Source organism: Oryx dammah, unplaced genomic scaffold (genome assembly GCF_014754425.2).
Source record: "Oryx dammah isolate SB20612 unplaced genomic scaffold, SCBI_Odam_1.1 HiC_scaffold_3, whole genome shotgun sequence".
NCBI classification, from domain to species: Eukaryota; Metazoa; Chordata; class Mammalia; order Artiodactyla; family Bovidae; genus Oryx; species Oryx dammah.
This window is the reverse complement of record NW_024070187.1, coordinates 103,481,262-103,493,860: the sequence shown is the minus strand read 5'-3', so window position 1 is coordinate 103,493,860 and position 12,599 is coordinate 103,481,262. Positions and strand designations below refer to the sequence as shown.

Genomic DNA, 12,599 nt, shown 5'->3' with positions numbered 1-12,599 from the left:
ACACTTAAGTGAGTTCAGAGTTCTTTCTTGGTTTGACTTATTTCACTTAGCGTAGGCCCTCCAGGTTTACCTGTGTTGTTGCAGATAGATGGCAAGATTTCCTTCTTTGTATGGCTGAGTTATACGCCATTGAATATATACGCCACATCTTTATCCATTCACCCATCAATGGACACTTCAGTTGCTTCTGTATCTTGGCTGTTACAACCAGTGCAGCAGCAAAGATAGGGATGCAGATGTCTTTTCAAGCAAGTATCTCCATTTCCCTCAGATAAATACCCAGAAGCAGGATTGCTGGACCATATGGTAGTTCTATTTTTAATTTTTTGAGGAACCTCCATACTTTTTCCATAGTGGCTGCACCAGTTGACATTCCCACTAATAGTGTAGGAGAATTCCCTTTTTCCCATGTCCTTGCCAACCACTATTTCCTGTGTTTTTGAAAACTGCCATTTTAATAGGTGGGCGGTGATATCTCATTGTGATTTTGATTTGCGTTTTCCTGACTAGCGATGTTGAGCACTTTCTCATTTACCTGTTGGCCATCTGTATGTCTTCCTTGGAAAAATGCCTATTCAGTTCCTCTACCCATTTTTGTTGGATTGTTTGGCTTTTGGCTCTAGAGTCATATGAGTTTTTATATATTTTGTATATTAGCCCCTTATCAGATACATGATTTACAGATATTTTCTCCCTTTCAGTAGGTTGCTTTTTAGTTTGTTGATGGTTTCCTTTGCTGCACAGGAGCGTTTTAGTTTGATGTTGTCCCACTTGTTTATTTTTGCCTTTGTTGCTTTTGCTTTGTGGGCCAAATGCAACAAATCATTGCCAAGACCAATGTCCAGGGACTTATCACCTATGTTCTTCTTCTAAGAAAACTCACGTTCAACTTTTTAATCCGTCTTGGGTTAGTGTTTGTATATGGTGTTAGGTAGTGGTTGAATTTTATTCTTTTGCTCAAGGCTCTCCAGTTTCTCTTCTTTATTGAAGAGACTGTCCTTCCCCATTTTATATTCTTGGCTCCATTGTCATAAATTAATTGATCATATATGTGTGGGTTTTTCTGGGCTCTCTTTGCTGTTCCATTGATCTGTTTCTGTGCCAATACCATACTGTTTTGATTACTATAACTTTGTAATATTGTTTGAAACCAGGGAGCATGATACCTCCAGCTTTGTTGTTCTTTCTCAAGATTGCTTTATTTATTTGGAGGCTTTTGTGGTTCCATACAAATTTGAGGATTGTTTGTTCCATTTCTGTGAAAAATGGAATTAGAATTGTGATAGGGATTGTATTGAATCTGTAGATTTCTTTGGGTAGTGATAGTATGGACATATTAACAGTATTATTCCTTCTAATGCATGAGAACAGAATCTTTCCATTTATTTGTATCTTCAGTTTCTTTTATCAATGTTGTTTTTAATGTATAGACCTTTCACCTCCTTTTAAAAATTTATTCTTGGATATTTTATTCTTTGGGATGCAATTATAAGTGGGATTGTTTTCTTAACTCTTCTGATAGTTCATTTACTAGTGTATAGAAATGCAAAAGATTTTTGTATGTTGATTTTTTATTCTGCAACTTTAATTTGTTGATAACTTCTAACAATTATTTGGCGGAGTCTTTAGGGTTTTCCATAGAAAATTTGTCATCTGCAAATAGCAAGTTTTACTTCTTCCTTTTTCTATTTGGATGCCTGTTTTTTCTTGCCTAATTGCTCTGGCTAGGATTTGTAATACTACGTTGAATAAAATTAGCAAGAATGGGCATCCTTTTCTTGTTACTGATCTTGGAGTTTAAGTTTTCAGTGTTTTACCATTTGAGTATGCTATTAGCTTGGGCTTATCATATTTGGCCTTTATTATGTATGTTCCCTCTACACCCACTTTATTGAGAATTTTTATCATGAATACATGTTAAATTTTGTCAAATGCTTTTTATGCATCTACTGGGATGGTCATATAATTTTTATCCTTCACTTGGTTAATGTGATACATCACGTCTACGGATGTTGAACCATCCTTGCAACCATGGGATGAATCCCACTTGATCGTGGTGTATGTAGTTAATATGTAGTTGAATTCAGTGGGGTGATATTTTATGGATAACATAGTCTAACAACGCTTGTTAACCTGTTGTGTGCCATAGACCTCCTTTTGGAATAATTTCAAGTGCTCCAAAAGAGAATATAAAGGGTTATGGAGGACAGTTACTTGAGATACAGCTCTCCCTATGGACAACCCTGCTGTTCTAGACTGTGGGAAGAGCTGCCCTCGCTGCTCCCAGGGGCCGCCAGCAGGTAGCCGGGTCCCAGGCGGGGCAGATTTGGGCGAGCAGTAGTCAGGTGGATGTGGGGAGAAGGGCTCGGGGAGGATCAGGCATCGGGCCTGGGTAGGGGGGCTGCGTGTCTGGACTGAGAGCCCAGCTCCGCATCTGCTGGCCGTGGTGGCAGCTGCAGCAGCAGTAGGAAACGCCTCCTTCCAGAGTATCCACTGCGTCCTGTTCTGTCCTCTCATCACTGCACTGAGTCAGTCCTCCACCCTCCCACCAGCCCTGGCTGTGGGTCTTCTCACTGCTATTGGCTGGCAGGACCCTGGGCCCAGAGGAGCTGTGTGACTTCCCCAGGGTCTGGCCGCCCCTCCTGAGCACTGTAGGCAGTCAGGGTTGCTGCTCCTGCTGGAAAGCCCTGCACGTGCTCCATTGCTGCCTCTGCTGACACATGTCCCAGGGCCACTGCGCCCACCTCTTCCCACCTCCTTCATCACCCAGCTCCATGCTCGGCCACCTCTGCTGTCCCCCTAGGCTGCCCTCCTGACCCAGGTGGTCTTGTCCTTGCCTGTGTGTAGCCGCCACCAGGATCCCCGATGGCACCTTCCCTGTGGCTACTTTGGGTCCCGAGGCAGCCGTGGCTCCACCCTGTGTTGGAGGTGGGGACTCGTGGCTGGGGCCCACATGGCCAGTGGCCAGCCAGGGTGGCCGTGTCGGGTGAAGGGAAGGAGCAGTGGATCTGGGCCTGAGACCTGGGCACTGCTCCTGGTCACACCTCCTGACCTGACATACAGTGCCTTTGCACGCCCTTTCTGCCCAGGATGCACGCTTGCCCTGCCCAGCGGCTCCCTGGCCTCCAGGGTGTGCCTTTGAGGCCCAGAGGCAGCATCATTTTGTCTCCCGATCCCTGGACCCTGCAGCAAGGGATGTCTCATCACCTGGCCCAGTCTGCTCAGGGACTGTCACGTGTCCACCTGCAGACATTCTTGGGCCCATCCCTCAGTCCGGCCAAGCTGTGCTGGGTGCTCCACAGATGGTGGTGCAAAAAGCCAAGTCCCATGCTTATGGGGACCACCCTCCGGGGAGGGGCAAGCTCTCCTTGAACACTCTTGTCCAGGGTGGAGGTGATGGGGCCCCTGGAGGCTCTGCCCTGCTCAGCTGGTCCCAGCTCAGGGGTGGGGTTGGCATCTGGGACTCAGGGGCATCTGTGAGACAGCTGATTAGCCAGTGACTGATGCGTCACCAGGGTGACTGGCAGTGTCAGAAGGGCAGCCGCACCCACGGCTCCATGGCGTGTCCGGCATCCCTGAGGCCCAGTCATAGGTGTACCCAGGCTGTCTATACTGGGCCCAGAATACAACAAGTGGCCAGTTTACAAAGAAGGTGATACATGGATGTGATAAAAAATGAAAATGGTACAGAAATTGTCCAGTGTGGAGAGGCTGTGCTGACCTTCATCCCCAGAGGCCTCCTGCGTCCGTGTTCTGTGCTTCCTTCCAGACACAGCACCTGTGTGCCCTGGCGTGGGGTCGTGTGTGTGCATCTGTGTGTATGTGTCTGTGTATATGCCACTGTGTGTGTGGCATGTCTGTGTGCATGTTACTGTGTGTGTGCCCATGTCTGTGTATATGTTACTCTGTGTGTGTGTCTGTGTCTGTGTGTTTGTTACTGTATGTGTGTCTGTTTGTTACTGTGTCTGTGTGTTTGTTACTGTGGGTATGTCTGTTTGTTACTGTGTGTGTGTCTGTGTGTTATTGTGTGTGTATGTGTCTGTGTGTTTGTTACTGTATGTATGTGTATGTGTCTATGTGTATGTTACTGTGTGTGTCTGTGTGTTACTGTGTGTGTGTATGTGTCTGTGTGTTTGTTACTGTGTGTGTATGTGTCTGTGGGCTTCCCTAGTAAAGAGTCCACCTGCAATGCAGGAGACCCGGGTTTGATTCCTGGGTTAGGAATATCCCCTGGAGAAGGGATAGGCTACCCACTCCAATTTTCCTAGGCTTCCCTGGTGGCTCAGACAGTAAAGAATCCACCTGCAATGCAGAAGACCCGGGTCTGATCCCTGGGTCAGGAAGATCCCCTGGAGGAGGGCATTGCAACCCACTCCAATATTCTTGCCTGGAGGATCCCATGGACAGAGGAGCCTGGTGGGCTACGGTCCATGGGGTCGCAAAGAGCTGGACACACTGAGTGACTAAGCACAGCACATGTGTATGTTTATTACTGTGTGTGTGTATATCTCTGTGTGTGTGTCTGTCTGTATGTTTCTGTGTGTATCTGTTTGTATGTTTCTCTGTATGTATCTCTATACGTGTCTGTATATATGTTTCTCGCTGGGTATCTGTGTGTCTGTATGTATGTTTCTCTGTGTGTATGTATCTGTGCATGTGTCTGTATGTTTCTCTGTGTCTGTATGTTACTGTGTACATGTGCATGTGTCTGTATATTTCTGTGTGTATGCATGTTTCTATGTCTGTATGTGTTTGCATGTTTCTATGTGTATCTATGTTTCTCTGTGTATCTGTGTGTATGTGTTTGTATGTTTCTGTGTGTCTGTATGTTTCTATGTGCGTCTTTGTGTTTCTGTGTGTATCTGTGTGTATGTGTATGTTTCTGTGTATGTGTCTGTATGTGTCTGTATCTGTGTATGTTTCTGCGTGTGTCTATATGTTTTTACGTGTGTCTGTATGTTTCTGTGTGTGTCTGTATGTTTCTCTGTGCATATGTCTTTATGTTTCTCTGTGTCTGTCTGTATGTTACTGTGTATGTGTGTATGTGTATGTTTCTGTATCTGTGTATGTTTCTGTGTGTGTCTGTATGTTTCTCTGTGTATGTGTCTATATGTTTCTGTGTGTGTCTGTATGTTTCTCTGTGTATGTGTATGTATGTTTCTCTGTGTGTCTGTATGTTTCTCTGTGTATGTGTCTGTATGTTTCTGTGTGTCTGTATATTTTTACGTGTGTCTGTATGTTTCTCTGTGTATGTGTATGTATGTTTATGTGTGTCTGTATGTTTCTCTGTGTATGTGTCTGTGTTTCTCTGTGTGTCTGTATGTTTCTGTGTGTGTCTGTATGTCTCTCTGTGTATTTGTCTGTATGTCTCTCTGTGTATGTGTCTGTATGTCTCTGTGTGTCTGTGTGCATGTGTTGCCATGCGCATCCGTGTGTGTGTTACTGTGTGAGCACACACCACCTCCTCAGTGGCCCTAACCCCTGCCCCGCCGCCCACAGGTGTCCGTGCTGGTCCTCTTTGCCCTGGCCTTCCTCACCTGTGTCGTCTTCCTGGTCGTCTACAAGGTGTATAAGTATGACCGCGCCTGCCCTGACGGCTTCGTCCTCAAGGTGAGCCCCCAGCCCCTGGGGCCCCCAGTGCATTTGCACCTCACCCCCCTGCTTGACTTGCGGCTCCCAAGGGATGGGCCTAGAGTGGTGGGCCCTCCCGGTGTGTGGTGGGGATGTGGGGTGAGCTTCCTGCCCGGCAGGCCCAGTGCAGCCCCTGGGGGTGTGGTGAGGGAGGGAGGGACACTCATGGAAGTGGAGGTTCCGGGAGAGGAAGACCTGCACTGCCACGCGGGGGTCAGGAGCCCAGCCCCCCTGAACGCATGTCCCTGCTCTGCCCACCGCAAAACACGGCTGGACTCTCTTTGGACAGACAATGCTCGCTTTGCTGAGCTGTGTGACGCCTCTTTCTGCAGAGGCTGCATGGAGAAGCAGACACGGGGGACTGCAGGACTAAAGGGACAAGAACAAGGGCGGGGCTGGGGTGAGGGGACACGCAGGAGGTGGTGACGCGCACTGGCCGCGGGCTTGCTCCCGAGTCCCCCACAGTCGGACCTGGGCCCCGTTTGGTTCTGAACTTCCTGAAGCCAGTATGAGGAGGAAGACCCCGTGGGTTCCAGGACTTGGTGCTGCTGGAAGGAGGCAGGACCTGGTACTGAGCAGGGGCTGACCCAGCCTGGTCGCCACCGTCACTGGGAGCCCTTGCTTTGGCCGATGCTAATGTGAGGGCCGTGGGGCTCTTGTATGTGCTCCTCCTCTCACAGCTCCAGAGCTCGACATTCTGTGCCCACCATGTGGGAGGTCTGTGAGGGCGCCCTGCAGGTCCCTGGGGAAGGACTCCAGGCTGGCGAAGCCCCCCTGCCCCTTCTACCAGCCCCTGTGCACACTCTGGGTGGGGCCCAGGCTGGAGGAGTTGATGGTTTGTTTGGAGGCTCAGAAGATGCTGGGGTTTAAAGGAGGCGGATCCAGAGGGCTGGGGTCCAGCAGGGCAGAGCCAAGTGGGTCGGTGGGGTGGTGGGTAGCTCCCAGGTACCTGCTGGCTGGTCCATACATGGCCCACCTGGTGGGGCAACCAGCCATGGCTAGACTAGAGTGTTGGCCAGAGACCCCTGGGGGACGGGGGAAGTGATGGGACAGTCACTCGGGTGGCTGTGGAATCTGTGGGTTGGAAGGGAGTTCAGGAGGCTAGTAGAGGGGAGCAGGGGAGAGATGGGGGACTGGACAGGTCGGGGTTCTGAGGATGGAGCAGGAGTGACTCTGGGAGGCAGGGGCAGCAGGGCAGAAGGGGAGGACCCAGGGGTCACGGAGGAGCCAGGGTGACATGGGAGCTGTGCCCTGATGGAACCTGGGTGCACGGAGCATGGCTTCCTGGGGACCAGCACCCTCGTCCAGGTGGACTGCTCATGCATACCTGCGGCCATAGCCCCCCTCGGGGCTTCCTTCTGGCTCATTCTCTGTGACCCCGAGTGCAGAGGAAGGTGGGTCCGAGCTGTTTTCTCCATCTTGCATGGCTGGGTTATGCTAGATTCGCTGGTCCAGGTGGGGTCGGGGAGATGAGGGCCAGTCCGTGGGCTCACCACAGCACTGGACGGGGCAAGCGTGTGCCTGTTTAATAGATACTGTAGGTTGATGCTGGGGCTCAGCTAGCCTTGGGGATTTAGAGCCCCAGGGAGATTGTTCTGGATCTTCATCCGCTGGGACATGGCAGTCTCCCCTGGCATCTGAGGGGCGGTGTCTTTCCTGGAGAAGGGGAGCCTGGAGGGCCAGGGAGCTGCTGACCTGTTTCCACTGCCCTCGGGCCACTGCTGGAGCAAGGAAGATGTAAGTGTGTCTCCTTCCTCCCTTTCTGCGTGTTCGTGCATGTAATCAAATGCCATCACCCGACAGTTTACAAGGGGCTTTTAGCTCAGATCTTTGATGCTCCCAGAAACCCTGTGGGGTAGATGTCATTAGACCCCATTATACCAACAGGAAATTGAGCTCCGACATGTCCGTGGTGCCCAAGGTTACACCTTGCCCTTCATTCATTACTCAGTGCATTTGAAGGGCCCCCTCCTGTGTGCGTGGTGGGGTGCCGGGTGTGCTACAGGGCAGACAGGCAGTGCTGGGTGCCTGCCCTCGAGCTCCCGTTCTAGCAGCAAGCCAGCAGACAGATGCCCAGATGATGTGCATGCTGCCAAGAGTTAGGAAACAAGGAATACAGGGTGACTGAGCGTCTGCGGCCACCTCTTCAAGGAAGACCACAGGGCTTGTCCGGCAGGGATCTAAATGAGGAGGGGGCATTGGTGCAGACCAGCTGTGGGCAGCACTTGTGCTGGGGGGACAGAGTAGCCTGGGCCCCCGAGGGAAGGGCTGATGGGCACAGGTGCTCAACTTCTGGGATGCATGGAGGGGCGGGGACCAGCCTCTTGCTGAGGCTGGCCCCAAACTAAGGAGTGTCACAGGAGATTTCAAAGGGCAGATGTGCGCTGCAGAGGACCCTAGGTTTCTGGCTTTTTAAAAAAAATCATGATGTCACCGTACGAGCACTATAGAAAGAGGAAGAGATAGGGAAGCTACCTGATAAAGAATTCCGAATAATGATAGTGAAAGTGATCCAAAATCTTGAAATCAAAATGGAATCACAGATAAATAACCTGGAGACAAGGATTGAGAAGATGCAAGAAAGGTTTAACAAGGACCTAGAAGAAATAAAAGAGAGTCAATATATAACGAATAATGCAATAAATGAGATAAAAAACACTCTGGAGGCAACAAATAGTAGAATAATTGAGGCAGAAGATAGGATTAGTGAAGTAGAAGATAGAATGGTAGAAATAAATGAATCAGAGAGGAAAAAAGAAAAACGAATTAAAAGAAATGAGGACAATCTCAGAGACCTCCAGGACAATACTAAATGCTCCAACATTCGAATCATAGGAGTCCCAGAAGAAGACAAAAAGAAAGATCATGAGAAAATACTTGAGGAGATAATAGTTGAAAACTTCCCTAAAATGGGGAAGGAAATAATCACCCAAGTCTAAGAAACCCAGAGAGTCCCAAACAGGATAAACCCAAGGAGAAACACCCCAAGACACATATTAGTCAAATTAACAAAGATCAAACACAAAGGACAAATATTAAAAGCAGCAAGGGAAAAACAACAAATAACACACAAGGGGATTCCCATAAGGATAACAGCTGATCTTTCAATAGAAACTCTTCAGGCCAGGAGGGAATGGCAAGACATACCTAAAGTGATGAAAGAAAATAACCTATAGCCCAGATTACTGTACCCAGCCAGGATCTCATTCAAATATGAAGGAGAAATCAAAAGCTTTACAGATAAACCTAATGGGAACTGCCCCAGACCCCGGTGAGGTGTTTACGCTTGGGCGTTCCTTGTACACTTCCTCTCGGGGAGCCTCCATGTGAGGTTTAATAGCTGACCAGGGCTGTTGGGACACTTTTCCTGGGCCCCCTCAGCCATCTGGTTGTCGTTTCATGTTTAGAGGCTCCATGACCTCCCCACGCTCACCCCTGACTGACACGTGGCTCTGGTAGGGTCTCTCTGGCCCAAGAGGGCCAGGTCACAGCTTCCTGGGATCCCTGGCCCCGGCCCCATCCCACTCCCATGTGGCTCCCACGTGCCCGCCACGTGCCCCCCAGGGTCTTGCCTGCCACCGGCTCACCCCCTCCCCGCCCCTGTGGTGCCTCCCAAGCATCCCTGTCTTGTCCCTTGCTGTGTTGGTGGCAGCAGGACCGTCTTGCTTTCTTTAGCCTGGGCACGTGGAGAAGCAGGAATACCTTGTCCTGTCTGGAGGCCCATCTCAGCCTGGAACAAACTCACTCGCTGCCCAGCAGGTGCTGGAGACTTCAGAAGGTCGTGCCAGACCCTGTGCTAGTGGTGTGGACAGAGTGGAGGCGAGGTGGCAGTGCAGGTTGGGGCGGAGGGTGGCTGCTGGCTCTCTGGATGGGGGCCAGTTCACCTGCAGGCTGGCCTGGGAGTGAACAAATGGTTCACCCCTGCAAAGCGTCCCTGCTCCCCGACGCCCAGGTGTAGCTGGAGGTCAGGACATCAGAATCTGCCTGCAATGTAGGAGACCCAGGTTCGATCCTTGGGTTGGGAAGGTCCCCTGGAGGCGGGCATGGCAACCCACTCCAGTATTCTTGCCTGGAGAATCCCATGGACAGAGGAGCCTGTACAGTCCATGGAGTTGCAAACAGTCAGACACAACTGGGCAACTAATACTATACACAATGAGCACAGCTGTTCTGATAAAAGTTTTGGGCTTCCCTGAGAGCTCAATTGGTCAAGAATCTGCCTGCAATGCAGGAGACCTGGGTTCGATCCTTGGGTTGGGAAGGTCCCCTGGAGGAAGGCATGGCAACCCACTCCAGTATGCTCGCCTGGAGAATCCCATGGACAGAGGAGCCTGTACAGTCCATGGAGTTGCAGAGTCAGACACGACTGAGCAACTAATACACACAGTGAGCACAGCTGTTCTGGTAAACTTGTATGGCTTCCCTGATAACTCAGTTGGTCTAGCATCTGCCTGCAATGCAGGAGACCCCAGTTCCATCCCTGGGTTGGGAAGATCCCCTAGAGAAGGGATAGGCTACCCACTCCAGTATTCCTGGGCTTCCTTTGTGGCTCAGCTGGCAAAGAATCTGCCTGCAATGTGGGAGATTTGGGTTCAGTCCCTGTGTTGGGAAGATCCCCTGGAGAAGGGAAAGGCTACCCACTCCACTATTCTGGCCTAGAGAATTCCATGGACCACAGAGTCAGACACAACTGAGCGATGTTCACTTCACTTCACTCCATCTTCACTAAACCAGCAACAGTGAGTCTTGCATCTCTGAGGCGAGGCAGTAGCTACAGCAGCTGCAGCAGGGAAAACACCCATGGAGCCTGCCTGGGCCTCACAGCGGCCTGGCTGGGGAAGAGGTGGCTGGATCTGCTGTCAGAGTCAACTTATTTACACAGCTCCACCAGACTCCAGAGCTCTCTAGACCCCCTGCCCCCAACCATGTCCCATCCTTCACCCCCGGCCCTCTTCCCAGACTAGGAGTGATGAAGCCGCAGCTTGGCGGTCAGGGCTGGAGCAGGCACGGTGCCCTCCCTCTGCCGAGAGCCCATGCCCGCCCCTTCTTAGTGTAGGCGGCAGAGTGGAGGCCGTGGAGCAGGCATGGGGCTGCAGGCCCGGGCTTGGCAGGCCTGTGGATCCTCAGTGCCTGGCCCTGAACTGGCGTGGTGGCTCTGCACCCCATGGGCAGCCCCCACTGTGGGAGAGCCCCCAACCCTCGGGCTGACACACCTCTTCGCAGACGCAAGGCCGGTGTCCTCTGTAAGAACCGTTCAATGTGGAGAGGGAGCCCTGGGTCACGCTTGTTCAGGCTTCTAAACGGACTCAAACGGGAGCCTTGCTAAGACCCGGATGTGGTCCCTTTCCCCCCACAAATCACCTGTTGAGCCCTCTATGACTGCTTCTGACACCGGGCAGTGGTCCTGCACAGTGGGAAGGCCTCCGGGTCCTGAGGGTGGCGTGACCGCCTGGTGCCCAAAGAGGGCCTCGTGAAGGCTGTGGCATTCGCCGGGTTCCCGCGGTCCCGGCCGTAGGAGCAGCTCCTCCCACCAAGCCTGCCCTCCCCGCCAAGCCCTGCAGACAGAACACCGCCATCCCCACCTCTGAGGAAGCCACGGGCCAGGTGGGGACCAGGCCAATGGGCTTCTGGGGCCTGATGAACACTGGTGGAACGTGAGGCTGCCGAGGGTACAGCCCTGCTCTGGTGCCCCGGGGACCTTGCTGCATTGTTTCTCACTGTTCTGCCTTTGGGCAGAGTGTTTGCCGTCGGCAGCTTTGCGGGTGGAGTCCAGAATGCTCTGAGCAGAGGCCCTGAGCTGGAGCTGGCTTCTCACCCAGGTGGGTCTTGCTGGCCATGTCTATGAAATGGGACTAACGGATCCCAGCTCACGGGGAGATACTGTGCCCACAAGGCACTCGGCCGCTTGCTCAGAAGGAACCAGTTTGGTGGCCAGGCCGGGGTCTGGTGATGGGCCTTGGATCTGCAAGATAGACCCCCCAAGGAACAGCTCCTTAACAGGGAGGCAGAGCTAACCTGCCTTTAGCTTCTGGAGGCTGAGGAAGCCTGCATCAGGCAGGGACGAGGCTCTCAGAGGAGGTTCCCCTTGTGTGTCTCAGGATGGTGCTCACGTCCACCGGGAGCAGCTGCCACCTGCCACGCAGGTGACCATCGGAGACCCATTATGGTCTCCACGCTGGGCCCATGCAGGGAGGCACAGGAGCTCTTTGAACAGCCGGGGTCTTGCTGGGCCCTAGGGGATCCCGCTGGTGCGCTTGACCGTGAGTTGGTTGAGGCTGAGATGCTGCTTCAGGGTTATCTGAGCGCTGGATCCTGCTGGCGGGGCTGGGAATCCAGTTTAAAACTCTCCCTGGTGACCATGATGTGGCCGAGTCTGGGACCCCCGTCACTCCACACTCCCTTCACCATGTGACAAGGAGAGGGTGGCGGTGCTATGATGCTTCTTTCGTTGGGAGACACAGATGGTGTGTCCCACCAGATGGAAGGCTCCTCTCTTGTTAAAGCCGCGGATGGCAGGCAGTGGGGCTCCGGGAGGTCTTCCTGGAGCTCCTGTTCTGTCTTGGGCAGCGCTGCCAGCCCCTGGGGGTGTTGTCCCTTTCCTGGCAGGGACCAGTCTAGGAGGTCAAAGCCGCTGAGAAGGGGCCGAAGGAGCAGTGGAGGGCAGGCAGCTTCCCTGTTGGCTCCCCTTCCAACCTGCCTCTGCCACACCCCTCACATCCCATTGGTCAGAAGTTAGTCCCGTGGAGGGACACACCCCTCACAGCCCATTGGCCAGAATGTCCCGTGGAGGGACTCATCCCATTGTGGACACACCCCTCACACCCCATTGGCCAGAAATTGGTGCTGGGAGGGCTGGGAAATGTCCTGAGCTGGGCGCTCTGTACCTGCTGAGCTCTGGGAGACCGGGCTGGTGCAGACCGTTGGCAGCCCGCCACGCTTCCTGGAGAGCTTGTGTGGGGGCGGGGGGG

General features: G+C 52.4%; 1 protein-coding gene across 2 annotated transcripts in view; it reads left to right on the top strand.

Moving 5' to 3' along the window:
* The window catches only part of NSG1 (neuronal vesicle trafficking associated 1), a 33,958-nt gene that overhangs the window by 18,678 nt on the left and 2,681 nt on the right, over positions 1 to 12,599 (top strand). For both annotated transcript variants that reach the window (XM_040238350.1, XM_040238349.1), the window contains exon 4: positions 5,500 to 5,610. In XM_040238350.1, the coding sequence (XP_040094284.1) occupies positions 5,500 to 5,610 (111 nt within the window). The remainder of the gene's footprint in view (positions 1 to 5,499; positions 5,611 to 12,599) is intronic.